The following is an 18858-nucleotide window of genomic DNA, read 5'->3' as shown; positions in this document are numbered from 1 at the left end:
CAAATCTCATGGCCTGACAAGTCATTCCGGGCCAATGAGCCTGGCCCGTTTTACTCCTCATGACCCGACATGGAGTTCCGGATCAACGGGCCTGGTCCGTTTTGACCCGACATGGAGTTCCGGATCAACGGGCCTGGTCCGTTTTGCCCCCTCTAAGTCTGCATTCGAGTGCCTGCTCGCTTGTAACCCCTTGAAGCTACTCCGGATCTCGGAGCATTTCAACAATCATGGAGATTTTGTCATGGGAGCGGCTGTATTAGTTTGTTGATGAATCCAGTTGGAAAGACCAAGAATTCAGGAAGAGGGGTGCCATTGAAGATATTTTTTTTTTGGGTTTGATTGCTTGTTTTTGGTCAACAAGCTACCATTTTTTAAGGTGTAATTGATCCTTGTTTGTGGTTCTCATGCATTGTAAATTTACAGTAATTGTTTAAAGAAAGAGAATTCTTCCCCGGAATCCCATTCTCAGTTCAACCAAGAAAATCCAGGAAAATGGAATAGAACAAAGGGCGGGTGCCGGACAATGCACTTGGGAGGTCTAAAGTGGGCCGGCCCATCTCCTTCATGGGCCATTTCAGTCCACAAAACCTCAAATCTCATGGCCTGACAAGTCATTCCGGGCCAATGAGCCTGGCCCGTTTTACTCCTCATGACCCGACATGGAGTTCCGGATCAACGGGCCTGGTCCGTTTTGACCCGACATGGAGTTCCGGATCAACGGGCCTGGTCCGTTTTGCCCCCTCTAAGTCTGCATTATGAAAAGGGAAAAAAATAAATTAAGGTTCCACCGAGATTTGAACTCGGGTTACTGGATTCAGAGTCCAATGTCCTGACCACTAGACCATGGAACCACTTCGTTGATTATGTATGGTAAGAAACTCAACTATGCTATCACTTAATTTGTTTTTATTAAACATTTCGCCTGGCGCCACTCTATCATCTGAAATGGTCCGAGACTCTGAGCAGCGTTCTCTCACCGCCACTATGCTGTTCTGTCCACATCACCACCTTCTGAACCAGGAGCCCAATTACCGCAAACACAACTTCAAATCCACATCCTTACTCCTCCTTCGCCTCCTCTCCATCTACTCTCAATCCCCAGCGACGCCGACGTGACGTCCTCTTTGCCTCCTCTGAAAACGCTATTTCAAGACAAATGAGAATTGGAGAATGGAAAAATTGAGGATGAAGAAGAGGAGGAAATGACAATGAAAGTGCTCAAGATCCGCAGGAAAGTAACAGCAGAGGCGCTTTCAAGGAAGCTTTGAGGAGGAATTGCAAGTTTGGAGCCTCCAATTTTGGGAAAGAGTGTACTATTGCTCACCATTTGTGAATTTAGAGAGCTTTTTTTTTCCCCATGAACCTCGTGATTATCTAAATGGGCCAAGTAGGAGGATGAGGTTCATGGACTATAAAGTTAGCCCTGGGCCATGTAGTTGGGCTGCTCAATGTGAAGCCCATTATCTAAATAGGTCTAGTAGGATGACGCAGTATTGCAGTTCGTGTGCTATACAAGTTTCGTTGTGCAAGTATGCTTCATATGATTTTCAGAAATTGGGATTATTTTTAGGCATTTGGCGATATCGGTTATTGTCGCAGTGCAATTTCTTTGTTTCCCTTGACAAATCCCTTCTTCAGTAGCGAGTGCCATTGCTGAAAGGGAAGTTCGATCCAACATAGTGATATCCATGGAGGCTTTTGACTCTTCTTCCAAGTGATGAACATTGTCCACATATACACTCTCGTCATTTAAACTCGAACTGCTGCTGCATCCATGGGAGATAGCAGCAACGCAGTCTTCTCAAAAGATCTTACAGATGAGTCTTCAACTCAATACCATCTGCACTATTATCTATTCAAAATTGAATTGCTGAATACAAGTCCATTTCGGTCTGAATATAGACACGCTTAAAGGAGTATGTATATTCACGAACCAATCTATTCAAGAAAAAAGAAAGCTGATGTAGGTAAATTGGAAGAGAAGCTCAGTTCTGCTGAAGACATCTCACTTGCGACCGGGAACGAGAATCAGGTGATTTTGTTTACGCAAGTAAGGAGAATTCCTGATCTTGCATGACCTCTTTATTCTTACACTGTTTCTCCTATATTAAAAAAATCACTCACTGTTTCAGTGATCAATGCCAGTGGCAAATGTAATATTCTTGGAATCCCCAGCAGTGGATAGGCTTTTCTTATTCATCCAACTATAACCAAACTGGAGATAAAAGTGCAGCAGATGATGCCTACACCTTTCTTGTCAACTGGCTGGAAAGGTTCCCAGAATACAAAACCAGATATTTTCACATAAGAGGAGAGAGCTACACTGGTCATTATGTGTCTTAGTTTGCGAAAACCATTCTGCTTAACAAAAAACACGAACCAAACTGTCATTTATCTCAAAGAACTGCATATATTTTGCATCTCACGACTCAACATACTTTAACACAGCTACATTAAAATTCCATGTTCATTAATGCTGGCTTCGAAGACTCATTTGCAAAAAAAATAATTATTCCTCCTAGCAACCAATACCAACAATCAGCAAAGATTCAACTGCAAGGCATTCGTAACTTTGTATTAACTGCAAGTCCAATTAGTAATGATAAATCATATACAAGTCCATGATTATGATCCCGGTTCAGAGTTCTATGTTGAGTGTTACTTGAATACTACAGAGGTGCAAATGGCACTCCATACAAATAACATAACATGAAGTGTCAATAGGTACTCACCAGACAGTTTAAGTAGCAAGCATCTCCTGATTTTAAGATATAATCCTACAGAAATGACACGGTATACATTCTCAATTTCTCATGTATGATTCAGAAGCAAAATGGACTTATAGCCCATTAACTATCCTACACACTATCAAGAACCTCGTGAGAAATTTTACGTACTGAATTTCTGCCTCGAGCTAGTGAAATTTCATGGATAATCGAAGTGGAGCCCTTTGGGAAATTTCCTTTGCCATAACAAGAGTCCCATAATTGTTCCAGGATCAAATAAAATATATGTTCTATCGTCTTGTAAAGCACTTGAGCCAAGCCAGTATTTAATTGGATTCAGACAAAACTGTGCTCCAATCAGCACAAATAAGCTGTTTTTTCTCTTCATCAGGTTCGATCTTATAATTAAATAGATCCGATTGTCATTTTTGCAGGGGAAAAAAGCACAAAGCATACCAAAACCATCCTTGGCATTTATACTTGTCAGAGTTGTATAATTAATCCCATGACACATATGATGCCATAAATTGTACTAGGTATCCAGCTGAACTACTTGGCTTTACAAGAGCCCCAAGCAATGGAAAGATAAAGTAACTTAACTCGGCCTTTTTGTTGTCTGCTTTTATAAACAGACTTGCAAAGCATAATACCATGTTAAGAAGGGTCATACAGTGAAGCCAATCAGGGTGATAGGCAACACAACTTGCTCAAGTTCAAATATCACTGATGAATTTGTTTTAAAATGAATTTCTTCGCAGAGATGGTCCTTTTGCCAGTAACTTTGTATTCACAATGACAGAATGTTTTTTACTCACTTACTTCTACTACCAACCAAAACAGACACTAACAATGACCTCATCAAATAAATTAAAATTCAGGAATGCAAATAAGAATGTAATTGAAACCGTAAATATTAATTTGCAGAAGTCATACCAGGTTTTTCTTTGCACCTTGTTGGATTGGAACTTGAGGCATGACCGAAACCTAATAAGGAAGCTTTAAGCACTTGTAGACTACATCACAACGTTAATAAACCCAAACAGATATTTCAGTAGCTTGACGCAACCTAGAAGATATCATTGAAACAAGGATTCTCTCTTTCAGTGTTCAACAAGGCTCCTTCAGAAGCGTCGTCCACTACCAACACAAGTACATAGTCATACCCAAGACCTACAAGGCCGAAATCAAAAAAAATGATATACAACTACAATTAAATACAATGATTACGTACACAATATTCATCATGTGCATGGTACTCTCAGTAAAGTGCTTACAGTATGTTGCAAAAGGCAGCCAATAATCTGTAAAAGCCCCATAGAGTATATTAGCAAAGCAAAGTAGATTAGTAATGACAAAGTGTGCCTGAATCTAACAAGTGTGAAATGTGCAGGCGTCATAAAGGCAATGAGGTAATGACAAAACTAAATTCCTCATTAAAAGCGCAAAAAAGAATTTACGTCCAAAACAGCAGTAAAGGCTTCTCTCCTGTTTGCCTCATTATATCCTGTTCAAGGAAAAAATTAGTTCAATCATCAACAATCCCTCAAGCTTGAAAAAGACAGCCATTAAGAAATGACCATCCAAGTGGAAATACAAGACAGCATGTAAAGACAATAATTTTTTAATTTCAGCCTCAAGAAATAGCAATCCTCCTACCTTTTTTTTCATTCACTTAGACTTGAGCCTTAAGAGTATGACCGCAAAATAGAATAAAAAGAGATAAGATCCGAAAATATGTGAATATCTACCACTAGGCCATGTTTTACAGAGTCATGAATTGTTCATTCTCAAAACCATATTCATGTGCTCACTTATTTTGTGCTTCCAAGAAGTCAGAACTATAGTTCTACTTTTAGTCTTAGAGGTTTCAACTTAGCTAATGCTTTCTCAACTTCGGGTAGATTGAAAGACGATCTATTGTATCGACTCGATAAATACTTTGCCCTTTTGCTTTTATAGGTTCCCCTTGTCACAATATAACCAAGAAATTGGTTTCAATGGCAAAATATTAAACTTTCAATCCATTGCCGCTTTCAAAGCATGTATTCTGCTAATCTCATATACGGTTTACTGGACTCGTTAAATATTTTTCCCTTTTGCTTTTATAGGCTCCTCTTGTCATAATATAACCAATAAATTGGTTTCAAGGGCAAAATATTGAGCTTCCAATGCACTGCTACTTTCAATGCATGTATTCTAACAATCTCATAGATGGTTTAGTGGAATCATTAAATATTCTGCCCTTTTGCTTTTATAGGTTCCTCTTGTCACAATATAACCAATAAATTGGTTTCAAGAGCAAAATATTTAACTTCCAATGCATTGCCACTTTCAATACATGTATTCCGATTTCCGCAATCTCATATATGGTTTAGTGGACTCATTAAATATTTTTCCCCTTTTCTTTTATAGGCTCCCTTTGTCACAATATAACCAATAAATTGGTTTCAAGGGCAAAATATTTAACTTCCAATGCATTGCCGCTTTCAATGCGTGTATTCCGATTTCCGACAATCTCATATATGGTTTAGTGGCCTCGTTAAATATTTTGCCCCCTTTTCTTTTATAAGCTCCCTTTGTCACAATATAACCAATAAATTGGTTTCAAAGCAAAATATTTAACTTCAAATGCATTGCCGCTTTCAATGCATGTATCCGATTTCAATCTCATATATGATTTAGTGGACTCGTTAAATATTTTGTCATTTTTCTTGTATATGCTCCCTTTGTCACAATATCACCAATAAATTGGTTTCAAGGGCAAAATATTTAACTTCGAATGCATTGCCGCTTTCAATGCATTTATTCCGATTTCCGACAATCTCATATATGGTTTAATGGACTCGTTAAATATTTTGCCCTTTTTCTTTTATAGGCTCCCTTTGTCACAATATAACCAATAAATTGGTTTCAAGGGCAACATATTTAACTTCGAATGCATTGCCGCTTTCAATGTATGCATTCTAACAACGTCTTATATGGTTTGTATCAGAATCAGATGTCGTGCTGAACTACTTGCCTTTACAAAAGCCCCAAGCATTGAAGAGAAATTAACTTAACTCGGCCTTTTTGTAGTCTGCTTTTATAAATGGACTTGCAAAGCACAATGCCATGCTGAGAAGGGTCATACAGTGAAGCCAATTAGGGTGATAAGCTATACAACTTGCTCAAGTCCAAAAGATCGTCAATGAATTTCTTTGTAGGAGATGGTCCTTTTGGCAATAACTTAGTATTCACAATGTCAGAATGTTTTTTCTCAATTCTGCCGGACTTAAGGCCTTCTCAGTTCTCAGTTGTCAATCTATTTGCATTTGATCAATGATTTGAAAGAGTAATACCCTTCCTTTGTAACTGATTGGAATATGTAGTGGAACTTAAATAGGTTAAGAGAGCAGAAAGTAGGTTTTCATACAACCAACCAAAACAGACACTAACAACGTAACAATGACCTCATCTAGTAATCCAAAATTCATGCATCCAATTAGGAATGGATCGAAACACTAAATATTAATTTGCTGAAGTCATACCTGGTTTGTTTTACACCTCATGGGTTTGGAACTTGAGGCACGACCTTAACCTAATAAGGAAGCTTTAAGCATTCGGATACTACACAGCGGCTTTAATATACCCGGACAGAGATTTCAGTGTCTTGACGCAACCAAGAAGATATCACTGCAACAAGGGTTTTCTCTTTCAGCGTTCAACTTTTCAAATTTCAAAAACTGATTTTCAAGAGAGTAAATCAGTCTGATTTCCGCATTATCCACGAAATAAGGCGCGATTTAAACTTGAATTCTCATATACATATCTTAAACCCATTCCACCCAGAAAATCGTTTCAAGGTAAACACGCATGGCAAAGAATGAAAAAGAAAACGGGTTTCGCTTTTAGTGTTTACCTTGACTGAAGCCGTGTATCCTCCGGCAAGACCATGCCAAGAACATCGTGGAGGGACACCGTAACAGGCGGCAAACGCTTGCCCATTCGCAGTACAATCTCAAGAGACTCTTAATGCGAGATCATCGTCGGCACTGTGTGATCGCACTCGCACTTAGAACCATCTGAAACACCACACTATTGGATTATGTAGGGAGAACCGAGTAAAGCGAACTTTGTCATAGCCGTCTAGAGGCAGGCAGAAGGAAATATTAAGATTACCCTAAAACCAGAGTGACCTTAGCGTCAGACGAAAGCTTTCCTAAAAGAATTAGAAAAAAAGAAAAAGACAAATATGAAAGCGGTTGTGTCCTGAAAACCGGAAGAGACGAATCACCACTTAACGGCTATAAAAAGAAAAAGACAAATATGAAAGCGGTTGTCTCCGGAAAACCGGAAGAGACGAATCACCACTTAACGGCTATTGGGACCGAGGCGGATTAACTTAGTAATGGAAAAGCCCAAAACAATGTTTTTCGAAGTTGGGCTTCTGATGTGCTTGGGCCACGTCCAATGGAGTTGATTAGGACAATATACAGCCCAGGAGTTTGGGCTTGAGAGTACAGTTCCAAGGAAAGTCTAGTCAGACGTCATTAGAGAGTTCTTCTCCATTAGGGTTCATGCTTTCTAAGGGACTCGTATATTATTTTGCCCTAGAAGACATTCACCATTAGTGCAAAACAATGGACAGTAATCCCAAGTGAATATAGGAATGCCAATGCTAAACCTTGGAAAGCAGATACATCCAGAATTAGACTCATCAGGAAAGCAGGTATGTCAAATGCTTCACTACAATCACATATAATTTAAGCCAAATCATTCCACAGCCCAAAATTTATCAAGATAGCAAGTTGATCTATAGCATATGATGAGAACGGGGAGAAAAATAAATACAGCTGTTCTAAATGGGAATATCCCAGGCCGTATCTGCTAACAACTTTGTCTCCCGACCTAATTCAGATGAATTGCCCATACCATATTCCTTTTTCAGTAGGAAAGAATTTTAAACACAGGTAATTTGATATGATTTACTATATTCCAATGCGACATATCGGGTTCCGCTTCATGAGACTAAGATCCACCTGCAATGATAAAACATTTTCCAAGTCATTTCATTTTCAAGTGTTACAGCAAAGAACTTAATAAATTCCAAATGGAAGAGTATAAAGTAGTACCTTGTGTCCAAAGAGGTCTCGAATGTTATCAATCCCGTATAATATCATAGTTGGTCTGGTTCAAACAGTTAAACTAGCATCAATATTTTCACAATAAGGTCTACAAGGAGAATGCCCTATAGCTTGCTTGAGCATATTAAAGAACTACAGTGCTTTGGAATATTATATATTTACCATCATGTTGAAAGGTGGTAATTTTCTTACCTTTCTAGGGAAAGGCCCCATGCTATGACATTGACATCCTCTGGAAGTCCCATAGGACGCAACATTTCAGGTCTGAACATGCCAGAATTGCCAATTTCCACCCACTTCCCCAGGCCGTCATGATAACTGGTAAAAATATACAATCTCCATCAAATTCTTTTTACTGCAAGACATGGAATAACTCCTTTAAAGATCCTGTTTTTAATACCTGAAAATTTCCATGCTAGGTTCAGTATATGGGTTGTAAGCAGGCTTGAATTTCAGCTTGGACATGCCTGCACAAAATGGATAGAAAGAAATAAGATATCCCCTTGCAGCACAAACTATCTTGCCCATCAACACCAGTAACTTAAATGCTATAACTGGGACAACAACAATAGTTTCTGTTTGGATCATGGAATTTCATGATGGCAGTATACCATCAGGCCAAGTCAGGAGTCAAAGAGAACGTTAGTCAACATTGATTCCCTTGGATCTTAAAATAGAAAAACCAATACAAGAAGACAATTGAAGGAAAACAAATTTGATTCTACACGGCAAGGTATTTAATTACCTAAACGTGAAAAGAAATCCTCAAGGACTCCAATCAGGTGACCAAGTGTAAGACCACGATCACACACCAGACCTAAAACCAATGACATTCAAGAGTTCATTGATTAATAAAGAGTATAAACTTAGGTTCATGATTGATAATTTATTTTCCCAGAGCCTGAATGCCTAAGGAAACCGAACATATTTTACATATACTCGCTTAAGATACACCTTCTATCTGGTGGAACTCAGCTAGATGGGTCCGATCTACAGCTTCATTCCTGAAAACACGATCTATTGAGAAGTATCTTTTGGGGGCAAACCCTTGCTGCACACAAAAAAAATTAAAATGATTACCGCAGCCAAAAAATCATGGAAACCCAAACAAAAGTAACAGAGGGCTAGTTCCAAAAGTAATAATACTGAGTACATAACAAAGTAAAATTCTTCCATGTGAAAGCTAACTAGATATTAAAGAAGAAAGAGAACTTTAATGAAAAGTTTCCTGTTTACATTTAGGTCCTGGAAAATATCCTGATCTTCTCTAGAAAAATTGTGGAAAGGATAGAATTAATAGGACATTTTCTCTGAATGCAAAAAATTATAGATGAACATTCAAATCCAGTGCAACATTGTTGAAACTAATTATTCATATATGGAGGAAAAGGAGGAAAAACCAGCAGTAACAAATCAGAACTTCCTTGTTTTTCCTCAAAAGATAACTGTTCAAGTGTTACCCTATTGAGTTGCTCCATGAGTTATATTACCAGTAGGAAAATCAAGGACAAACCATAAAAGAAGAAAGGGGGAAGCAACTTCATGCATTTATATACGTTTGTGATGTGAAATTTCCTTTGAATAATGACACATAAATGTAGACCATACAGATAACCTTAGTTGAAAGCGCAATTAAACCTGTGCTAGTGCAAAAAGCATCCTAGAGGAAACTGCAGTTGTGTGAGTTCGCAGAACATTTTTCTTTGCTTCTTCTATTTTCCAGTCATACCCGTATCTGCCAGCAGAGAAGAGACTGCCCATATTATATCTTTTGGGAACCAAATTTCAGTGTCCGAGTTCACTTTGATACTCGTAAAAACAATTACTAACTAAAGATTAAAAGGGAGTGGAAAAAGTGCAATACCCCCGGGAACCATAACCACCAGATTCGTGAACATGCTTTACCCGTTCAACATAATCTTCAGGTAGTTCCTGTGTTGTGGACGGAGCTATACACGCAAAATGAACAAGGATGAGACAAAGAAAGGATCAGACTTACTGACAATTATGTTGATGAATAAAATACCTTGCAGGAAGAATGTATCATGAGAATCACGGGCAGGATGTTGCTGCGGCTGAAACAGCGCATCAAAATTCCAGAAGCTGCAAATTATACCGAAATGGGTAAAATGTAAAAGCATACCAACGTAACAGTAATAAGTCAAACTTTCAGGCAGAAAAAAAAAGTGAAATTCAGGAAGACAAATTCTTTTAATTCATTTAGACTTGTAACATACCTGCTCTCAACATAATTATTTGTTGGCATTTCCTCGAAACTGCAGCAGACACCAATAAACAAAAATGTCAAACAGTCAAAGCTAGAACCAAAACACCATCACAAGACACTCAAAGTATTCCAAATATTACAAACCAAAGTTGTTTGGCCTACCCCATCTGAAGGAAAATGTCCTTCAATTGCTTCTTCACCTGAAAATGTAAGGACGCTCAAATAAGGAATAAACCAGATTAATCTCAACATAATGCAAGTTCAAAACACACAATATGCTTTGCTTCAATGCTTAAAAGAAAAGCAAAAGAAGGTCAAAAGAAATTAGCTTAAAACAGGACCAAAGGTTAAGAAATCACGCAGAGGCTACCATGTTAGGAACAATCACCCTTTTCCAATTTTCATACAAAGTGCTATTTAAATTTCATGAAGCCTTGATCTATATAGCAACCACATGTAATAATGAATATGATAACAATGAAAATGCTTCAGCCAACAAGTCTGATTAAAGTTCCAATTACTTTCAAAGGATTTCAATTAATTCAGGCAGTATTAGATGCTATTGCTAAAATCAAGAAAAAAATCAATTTGATGAGGAAAAGCACAGATGGTACATCATTAAATTACAACAGCTACAGAAAACAAGAATTTCTAAAAACAGAAGAACTTAAGAGAACGAGATTATATCCTTGCCTTCATCAATGGGTGAAGGCAACCGCATTCAGAAGGTGGACCTTTAGCATTGAAGTTATACTCTTTGAACTCTAATTCCTTCCAATCACTCCTGAGAAACAAAGAAGGTATGTGTCGGTAAACCAGAACTTTGGAAGCTAAAGGACTTAACCCAGGAATCAGGATACAACCATAGCTTCCACAATACACCAAAAGAACATAGAGTTCAATATAACTTGTGATAAATTAGACCAATGCCTGATTGGATAAGATTGGGAAACGACAAAAAAATACATTCAACTCAACATGGTCTTTAGCAGTTTCTTTGTTTATCAAGTTACCTACGTCCAGATTCACTCACTGATTCAAACTTTTTCAAATCAAAGAGTTACCTAAAAAAGTTTCCTATAAAGTGCTTGTGCGTGTAAGAGGGAGAGGGAGAGGGAGAGGGAGAGGGAGTCTTGTCACCATTCACAAACAATATACATTATATAAAGCATGATTATACCTCTGAAGATTTTCTCGAGTCAGATCAGTGGCAACTTTTTTTCTCTTTGGAGCATAATTAGGACCTTTTCTCACTGAATAGCCCTTCCATGTCCTAAATGGAAGTAATCATAAAACAAGTCAATGACACCAGCAGAAGTTATACACATAGCAAGATGAATAATGCACAAGCAGAATACTCGGGCACGTGGAAAGTACCAAGGAACCAAAAACAAATATAATTGCAAGAGAAGGAAAAATGTACAGAAACTAAAATGTTTAACCAGAATGAAGAGTAAGATGATTACTGTAACACAATAAGCTTTCTTGCTTTGAGGGTGTTGACATCATCTTTGCCAACAGCCTAGAATAACAAAAGAACAATGAACAGTGGATTAGAATGAGTAAAACATGATAGTGCCAAATTATACTTATACGGGCAAATAAAGATTCTGACGGTTTGCTTCCTAAATTTCAATTCGCTAAGAATGAAATTAAACCAGTAAAGAGGCTAAAACCAGGTAAGTATCTCATATTTTAAGTATTTAGAAACATCTCTAGTACTCTACAGTTAATCATCTCTATTATGAAAATACTAGTATGTCCAACACAACAGAAAGAGTATTAGTTGTCTCTTAAGGCAAGAAAATCACCTATATGGAAATTGAGAATTTTTTTTAAAAAAAATCAAAGATAGAAAGAAAGAACAACCACACTTCACTAATATTCAATAGAACTAGAATAATCATGCACCTGCCCCTCTTGTATCCGCAAAAGCAAATCTTTGATTTTATCTTCCACATGTTCAACCTACAGAAAAAGGAAATGGCAAATCTAAGCACAATGGATATGCATAGTAGACCAAAATATTCAAGTTAGAATAACTACAACCAAAACCACACAGGATTGACAAACTCCAAATTTCATAAAATCACAATCATTATAACAAATGTGAATCTCAGAAATGGGGGAGGTTATTATTCATTGAACGAAGAAACAAGTATCATGATGTTAAAATATCAAAGCTAAATCAATAAAAATTCCCAAATGTAAGCTTGGTGCTAAAAGTCCAGAATTAAATTAATTCAAAAATCCAAAGGTTTGTTACCTTCCTTGATACTTGCTTTCCCATCTCCACCCATTTATTCTTTCCAGCCTGTGAACAACCTATTTTGAAAACTGACGGGTCAAGCTTTTTCTGCAACACCACAGTTTCAACAAAACAGTTCAGAACAACAAGAAATTGGCACGTCTTAACTCTCCAATAGAACCCACATATCCTTGCCAATTGATAATAGCAACCACTTGAACATCTGAATGGACTACTTTTGCACCTAAAGCATAATTCCAAAATTTAAGAAGTATACTCAAAAGCCAGATTAGTCCTCGCAATACCTGCAACTCTTCTTTGGGGATGCTACCCTCTGTCGGTACAGCCAAGAACAGCTGCACCTCAGGTGATCCTGCAGCAGCATATGTTTTTCCCTCGTCAGTAAGCACCCACGCCTCCTTCTTGATATCCTGCACAATAATGAAATTGCACATACAATCTGGTAATTTAATATTATCCTTTTCAGCTAGGTAATCCATGGGAAAAAAAGAGTGCCACAATGACACAATAGCGACTAACTTGCTTCAATTCAATTATAACATTTCATAGCCAGTAAGACAACAAATCTTAACACACACAAGATCTCACGTTCAATAAAGACACATTTTGAGTTTGCGAAGCAAAAGGTATTAAATTGAGAATTGACGAGGGAGTAGGTACCTGGGCGTCGACGTATCGGAAGCCATGGAGGCTCTTGATGACATTGACGACCTCATTGTGGTCAAGTGCACGGTCGGCGGCGAACTGCCCCGAATCTGTGATTTCTTCATGGTGCTCCAAGTACCCCAAGATCGCTTCCTCCGCCATCTTTCAGTTCGTCTCTCGCACTGGCCAACAGCAGAAAATACGTAGTAGTTAAACCTATGATGAAAGAGGAGAGGCTTCTCAAAGTCTCAAAGCGATTAAGCAAGCATGGTCGATTAGGCACGAGACGCACGACTACTCATCTAGTCATCTGGATGAAAGTGAAGTTAGGGTTAAGGATGGGAAAGTGGAAAGAATACTATTCATCTGGACTGTAGAGTCTGGACAGGCCCACCAAATAATTGGACTATTGGACTTTTTAAGTGGGACGGCCCGTTTAATCGAACGGACTTTCATATAGGCCCGAGTTCGTGCAAAATTAAATTAGATTTTTGCTCTCCCGTTGTAGGTAGATTTTCTACTTTTATTGGGCTTTATCAACTGAATTTAATAGGTATTAGTTAGAGGTTACTCGGTTGATAATCGATTGGCTTAAATATATGTGTGGTCAAGATTTGATTCAAATGAGAATCATATTTCTCAACAGTATTTAAAAAAAAATGAATTTAATAGGTAACTATTCGTCCAAGATTAAATTAAATTTTGGAAAAATATGTAATCAAACCTTATAAATTTTAGTTTATCTCATTCAAAATTGAATTTAATAGGTAACTATTCGTCCAAGATTAAATTAAATTTTGGAAAAATATGCAATCAAACCATATAAATTTTAGTTTATCTGAATAAACATCTCCATGCTGTGTAATCAAGTTACTTGTTTCACAAAACTTAGATACATATAATATACTCCAAGACCCATACACAGATCTCTTTATTTCATGCTCATGATTTTTTTCATAATCGAGAACGACATCATATGAATTTACCATTTAAATATTCGATATAAACCTAAACTTATTCATGCTCAAGATGGTGTTACTATCAACCACAATAGGTAATTAGAAAAACAACTATTTTTCCTTTTTCTCAAAATAAAAGGAAATGTATTCAGTCAAATGGAAAAATATTCTTAATTTAATTTAAAGGAAATATGATCAAAATGAAAAAGTGACTTAAAATGTGTTAATGAAAATAGAAAGACAATAAAATAGCAAATGCAATACTATTAAAATAATTTTAATAAAATCTCATTATATGGAAAAAACCTTAAAATCGAAAGGTAAAAGAAAAAAAAGTTGCAGAGTATTGTGATCAGAGTCGCTTGCGAGAAGCAAAGAAAAAAGAGAGGGAGGAGGGAGATTTGCAAAGAAAAAAGAGAAGAACGCATTCGTTAGAGGAAATTGAAGACAACGGTAACTCGTCGCTGAATCCATAAACGATGATTTGCATTTGTTTTCTTTATTTGTTTCCGGCTTTTCTTCCTGTCAAACTAAGATATGTGCATTCATGTGATTGTACATTGCTTGTGGATCAGAAATATTCAGAATCATTCGTTCGACCATGTTTTGCAGTTTTCCTGTTGTTTTCCTTGTTATTGATTCAAAATTATTTTCTTTGATGGTATTATGGAAGTGTAAAACATCTTACTCTGTAAAAGGTTCGAAACATGATTTATTCTTCCAGAAAACCTGAGGGAAGCATTAATAATGGGTTCACGAGTTCCACCAATTTGTGCTTCATCCATACAACGTAGTCCTCACCAGTCTCATTTTCTTCCTCCATCTTCCCTGAATTTGAAGAAAAAATTTAAAAGCAGTCAAGTTGGGGCTATCAAACATCCTAAACTATTCAACTCCGTTTTTGTTTCAGCTCAATCATTAGAAGCCTCGATGTTGGGCTGCTTCAACAATACCATGCCATCCAAAGGTTATATAATCAGTAACTCTTTTTTCTTTTCTTTTCATTTCATTTTATATTTGTACGTTATTTATGCCTTTGAACAAGAGCAAACCGTTAAAGTTGATGTCCATTTTTGAACAATTGTAGAGGTTCTTGAGATATGGAGGAATACTGATGCGGTGTGCTTTGATGTGGATAGCACGGTGTGTCTGGATGAGGGCATTGATGAGCTCGCAGAATTTTGTGGAGCTGGGAAAGCTGTTGCAGAATGGACTGCTCGGTTGGTTGCCGAGGAAATGATTTACTTAGGTTGTTACTTTGGAATCCACGACTGAATTTGATTTTGAAATTTCTCAGGGCAATGGGTGGTTCTGTACCCTTTGAGGAGGCCTTGGCTGCCAGATTATCTCTGTTTAAACCTTCGCTCTCCCAAGTTGAAGATTTTCTTCAGAAGAGGCCTCCAAGGTAATAGGAATTTCTTGGTCATCTTTATTATTTGTTCTTTGTTTACTTTGGGTCGTTTAAGCCATAGAGTTATATCACTCTATGGCTTATACGTGCACCGCTACAAAACAAGTAAATGTATGCATGTGTATAATCTACATGTTTGTCATACTTGTTTTGGATTGAGCTAAGCACAATGTGCTACAGTTTGAGAGACAATTTGTATTGTGTACATATTTTTCATACATCTCTTGGATGCTGCAATGTTTGAGAGAATTTGTCCTTTTTTTAATTATTGGCATATCTTATCATCAAAGTTTAGTAGACTAGTAGATCACTGCTATTTCATTGGACAAATAGTGATGCTCCTTCTTCCAGGCCCTTTTCTTATAAATATTTTTTTGCTTTAAATGGGGGGGAAAACCTTTTGTTCTTGGAAATCCTAGAAGAACCTTAGTGCTCTCCTCCCTCCTCCTTCCCTCTCCCCCACCTTTTTGTTTCCGTTGTTTACAACTTATTGCATACTCTAAAATTGTTCGCCAGTCTGATTGCGAAACCTATACTTAACCCATCCATTCCATGCATCGATAGTCCTTTTTTTTTTTTGGTAAGTCACGCATCCCTAGTCTTTAAGAATCATGAAAGCACCTAATCAGCCCCAACTTACAGTTTAGATATTTCGTGGGCTGTAAATATCTTAAATCATTTTTGTTTCATCCTTTATTTTGTCCCGATATTATTTGCATATAAAATTTTAAATTACATAAATGTTTTTTTTCCTTCTTACCCGTAAACAACTTTAGAAACTGTTAATTTCTTTTGTAGTGCAGTCAGTCCCTTTTTATTGTTTCTAGAGAAGCTGTAAGATTTATTTGAGGTTTGTGCTGTCAAAAAGCATTGTTCAAAGCTGATTTTTTAACATTATCTCCTTTCACTAAGATGTTAAATTTGTTGGACCTCCTGAACCTAGTGTAAGTTTATTTTTTTGTCTGCTGGAACCCTTCTTCATTCAAGTTGGTTGGTGTTACTGGTTTAATCTTGGAGATGGTTTGGCAAATAATTATGTTTCTTGAAGTTTATCTAGATTCTAGCGTAAAGATAGTAAAGCAGTGACTGTTATTGATTACAATATATAAATAGCAATTGCTGTTCTATTTATTTTAAACATTGAACAGTTTCTTATTTCACTACTACGACAGAGAATGACTAACTATGAATTTTACCATGAATATTTGCATTGGGAATATTTAAGAAGAGTAAAATCAACTAGTTTTAAGTAGCATGTGGAAGAGGAAATTGGAATTGCTTCGCCAATGCTATCATGTCATCTGGCTGTTCTAAAGGAAGATGAGACATGGTGTTCTGAGTTAATATCAGTTTTTATTTGCTCTTTCATTATCCCTCCACTTGTCTTTTGGGCTATGTGGGACCACAGAATCTCATATTGAATTGCTAACTTTCTGTTCTACACACAGGATTTCACCTGGGATAGATGACTTAGTCAAGAAGCTGAAGGCTAAGAATACCAATGTTTATCTGATCTCTGGAGGCTTTCGTCAAATGATAAATGTATGTTTCTGAAAAGTTAAAAATCATTCTTAACATCGTAGTGCTCCTTTCTTTAATATGCATGATTCATCAGAGTGAATATCTAAGCCTTGATCCATTGAGCAGAATTTCTTTCAAGACATCACAAGTTATATTACAATTTTGATAGACCATGCATGACAAATAAGTAACTTTCAAGATAATCTTCAAGCTTTCATACTTAAAAGTTAAAACTCTCTTTTTAACTAGCTTAAATTTGATGGCACTTCCAAGAAGAGTTATGTTACTATGTTAAGTTCTGTCCAAAGAGTGATTCTTTAAGGAAAGTTGCCTAGTTTATGAATGAACATTCATGCACTGTCCCTAGTTCTATAGTATTATGGATAGATACCATACGATTGCTATATCATTGTAATGAGTGATTTGGTCTCCTCTGAAGCCTGTTGCATCAGTCCTTGGTATTCCTCCTGAAAACATTTTTGCCAACCAACTGTTGTTTGGGGATTCTGGAGATTTTCTGGGGTTTGACACAAATGAGCCCACCTCAAGGAGTGGAGGAAAGGCTACTGCAGTGGAGAAAATAAAGAAGGTAAGTCGCAGTTGTTTTGTTTTATGGTTGTTGAATAGGTTGCTTGTAAAGCTGATTGATTGGTTCTTCAGGCTCATGGATACAAGGCAATGATTATGATTGGAGATGGTGCTACTGATCTTGAGGTATATACGTTTGAACTTCCAAATCTTATTCTTCGAAACCCTCATGCCTTGACATGTCACACTTTGTCTTCCTTGCTGTTTTTCAACTTTCTTACACAGGAAATGAGCTAGCTCACTGTATCGAAGCATTTGATTAATTATGTCTCCGAAGGAACTATTTTGAGCTAAACTGATCCAATAATGTAGTGTAAAATTAAAGGAAAAGGAAAATCCAGATTCTTTTTTGTTTGCTTTGTCCTTTTAGTCTGTGCACGTTAGGAAATTTTGTCACTCTCATAGAGTGTGATATTATTCTATTAATGAAGAAATAGATTTTTTTTATGAAGAAATAGATTTTTTTTGCACCTTTGTTCCTTGAATAATTCTTTTTTTTTTTTCAATCTCTAGGCCCGTAAGCCCGGAGGTGCTGATCTGTTCATTTGCTATGCTGGTGTTCAACATCGGGAGGCTGTTGCAGCAAAAGCTGATTGGTTGGTGTTTGATTTTAAGGATTTATTAAGTTCCTTAAGTTAGCATGTGTTATTTTCAGGCTTCTTTCTTCAGTCTGTATTCTTGTATTAACTGTCCTGCTGTCAAATCTGAGAAGCGGCAACTCACAATCTCCACAACCCCCCTTCCCCCTTCTCCCCACACACACTTCTATTAGTTTCCCCCTACATTGGTTCTAACCATTGTTATGTCAGCAAATAATGTAAAACATTTTTGGTCCATTAATTCTTCTGAAATGATAATCACCATGATGATGATGATGATACTGCAGATTTCACACTGCAGCTTCTATAAATAATAGCAGAAGTTTTCAACACAGTTGACAGATTTTTATATTTTGTTATCCTAATGTTTCTCCTTGTTCGTTTCTTTCATACTCTATTTTATGGGAAAATGCCTTCTTCAGTTGGAACAAGCCAAACAGAAGACAAGAAAACGATACAACACAACAAAACCAAAGTCAGTAGATAGTATAACCTTGGCTAAGGGGTTGTTGGCTGAGTATACGTGAACCACAGGAGCTATCCTTTGGGACATAAGGCTTCTTGTCAAGGAAAGTGCATCTTGGGTACCAAAAAAACTGACTCAATTCATTCAACATGGTGAGGTGCCATCATTTATTGTCTGCATTTACCTTCATTTAGGTGTCTGAATGAATCCTCCTAGGAGACCATCCTATTTGCATCAAGACCCTTTTTAGTCTGCTGCATTGTACTGAAAATGTAATTCAATTCATGCATGATATGCCATATACCCATCATGGACTACAGCTGA

At 37.0% G+C, this 18858-nt stretch overlaps 2 protein-coding genes, 1 long non-coding RNA gene and 1 other non-coding gene across 11 annotated transcripts; 1 reads left to right on the top strand and 3 right to left on the bottom strand.

Moving 5' to 3' along the window:
* Positions 1-779: 779 nt before the first annotated feature.
* TRNAQ-CUG lies at positions 780-851 on the bottom strand. The gene has a single exon. It is a non-coding gene; the product is annotated as a tRNA-Gln (tRNA).
* An 834-nt stretch (positions 852-1685) lies between these two features.
* LOC120002305 lies at positions 1686-6997 on the bottom strand. 8 transcript variants are annotated; one of them, XR_005469153.1, is made up of 6 exons: positions 6625-6995; positions 4383-6398; positions 4184-4230; positions 4001-4027; positions 3660-3896; positions 1686-2358 (listed from the first exon to the last, which is right to left on the bottom strand). It is a non-coding gene; the product is annotated as an uncharacterized LOC120002305 (long non-coding RNA). The 8 variants fall into 8 exon arrangements; XR_005469154.1 differs by having other exon boundaries at positions 6254-6398; positions 6625-6972; XR_005469150.1 differs by adding an exon at positions 2733-2777 and having other exon boundaries at positions 4001-6398; positions 6625-6997.
* A 660-nt stretch (positions 6998-7657) lies between these two features.
* Positions 7658-13306, bottom strand: LOC120002304 (phenylalanine--tRNA ligase alpha subunit, cytoplasmic). Its single transcript, XM_038851013.1, has 18 exons — positions 13006-13306; positions 12630-12755; positions 12343-12432; positions 11988-12044; positions 11543-11598; positions 11257-11349; positions 10770-10860; positions 10239-10276; positions 10087-10125; positions 9876-9952; positions 9714-9798; positions 9488-9584; positions 8804-8900; positions 8595-8666; positions 8250-8316; positions 8042-8167; positions 7838-7892; positions 7658-7744 (listed from the first exon to the last, which is right to left on the bottom strand). The coding sequence occupies exons 1-18, from the start codon at positions 13150-13152 to the stop codon at positions 7694-7696; spliced, it is 1464 nt and encodes a 487-aa protein (XP_038706941.1). The 5' UTR covers positions 13153-13306; the 3' UTR covers positions 7658-7693.
* A 1006-nt stretch (positions 13307-14312) lies between these two features.
* LOC120002815 (phosphoserine phosphatase, chloroplastic-like) lies at positions 14313-18398 on the top strand. Its single transcript, XM_038851652.1, has 8 exons — positions 14313-14402; positions 14860-14916; positions 15037-15169; positions 15247-15354; positions 16809-16902; positions 17321-17470; positions 17542-17595; positions 17983-18398. The coding sequence occupies exons 2-8, from the start codon at positions 14880-14882 to the stop codon at positions 18106-18108; spliced, it is 702 nt and encodes a 233-aa protein (XP_038707580.1). The 5' UTR covers positions 14313-14402; positions 14860-14879; the 3' UTR covers positions 18109-18398.
* Positions 18399-18858: the final 460 nt, after the last annotated feature.

The sequence above is a fragment of the Tripterygium wilfordii genome, chromosome 7 (genome assembly GCF_013401445.1).
Source record: "Tripterygium wilfordii isolate XIE 37 chromosome 7, ASM1340144v1, whole genome shotgun sequence".
Classification (NCBI taxonomy): Eukaryota; Viridiplantae; Streptophyta; class Magnoliopsida; order Celastrales; family Celastraceae; genus Tripterygium; species Tripterygium wilfordii.
Note: the sequence above shows the minus strand (reverse complement) of the source record. Positions and strands in the feature narration are given on the sequence as shown.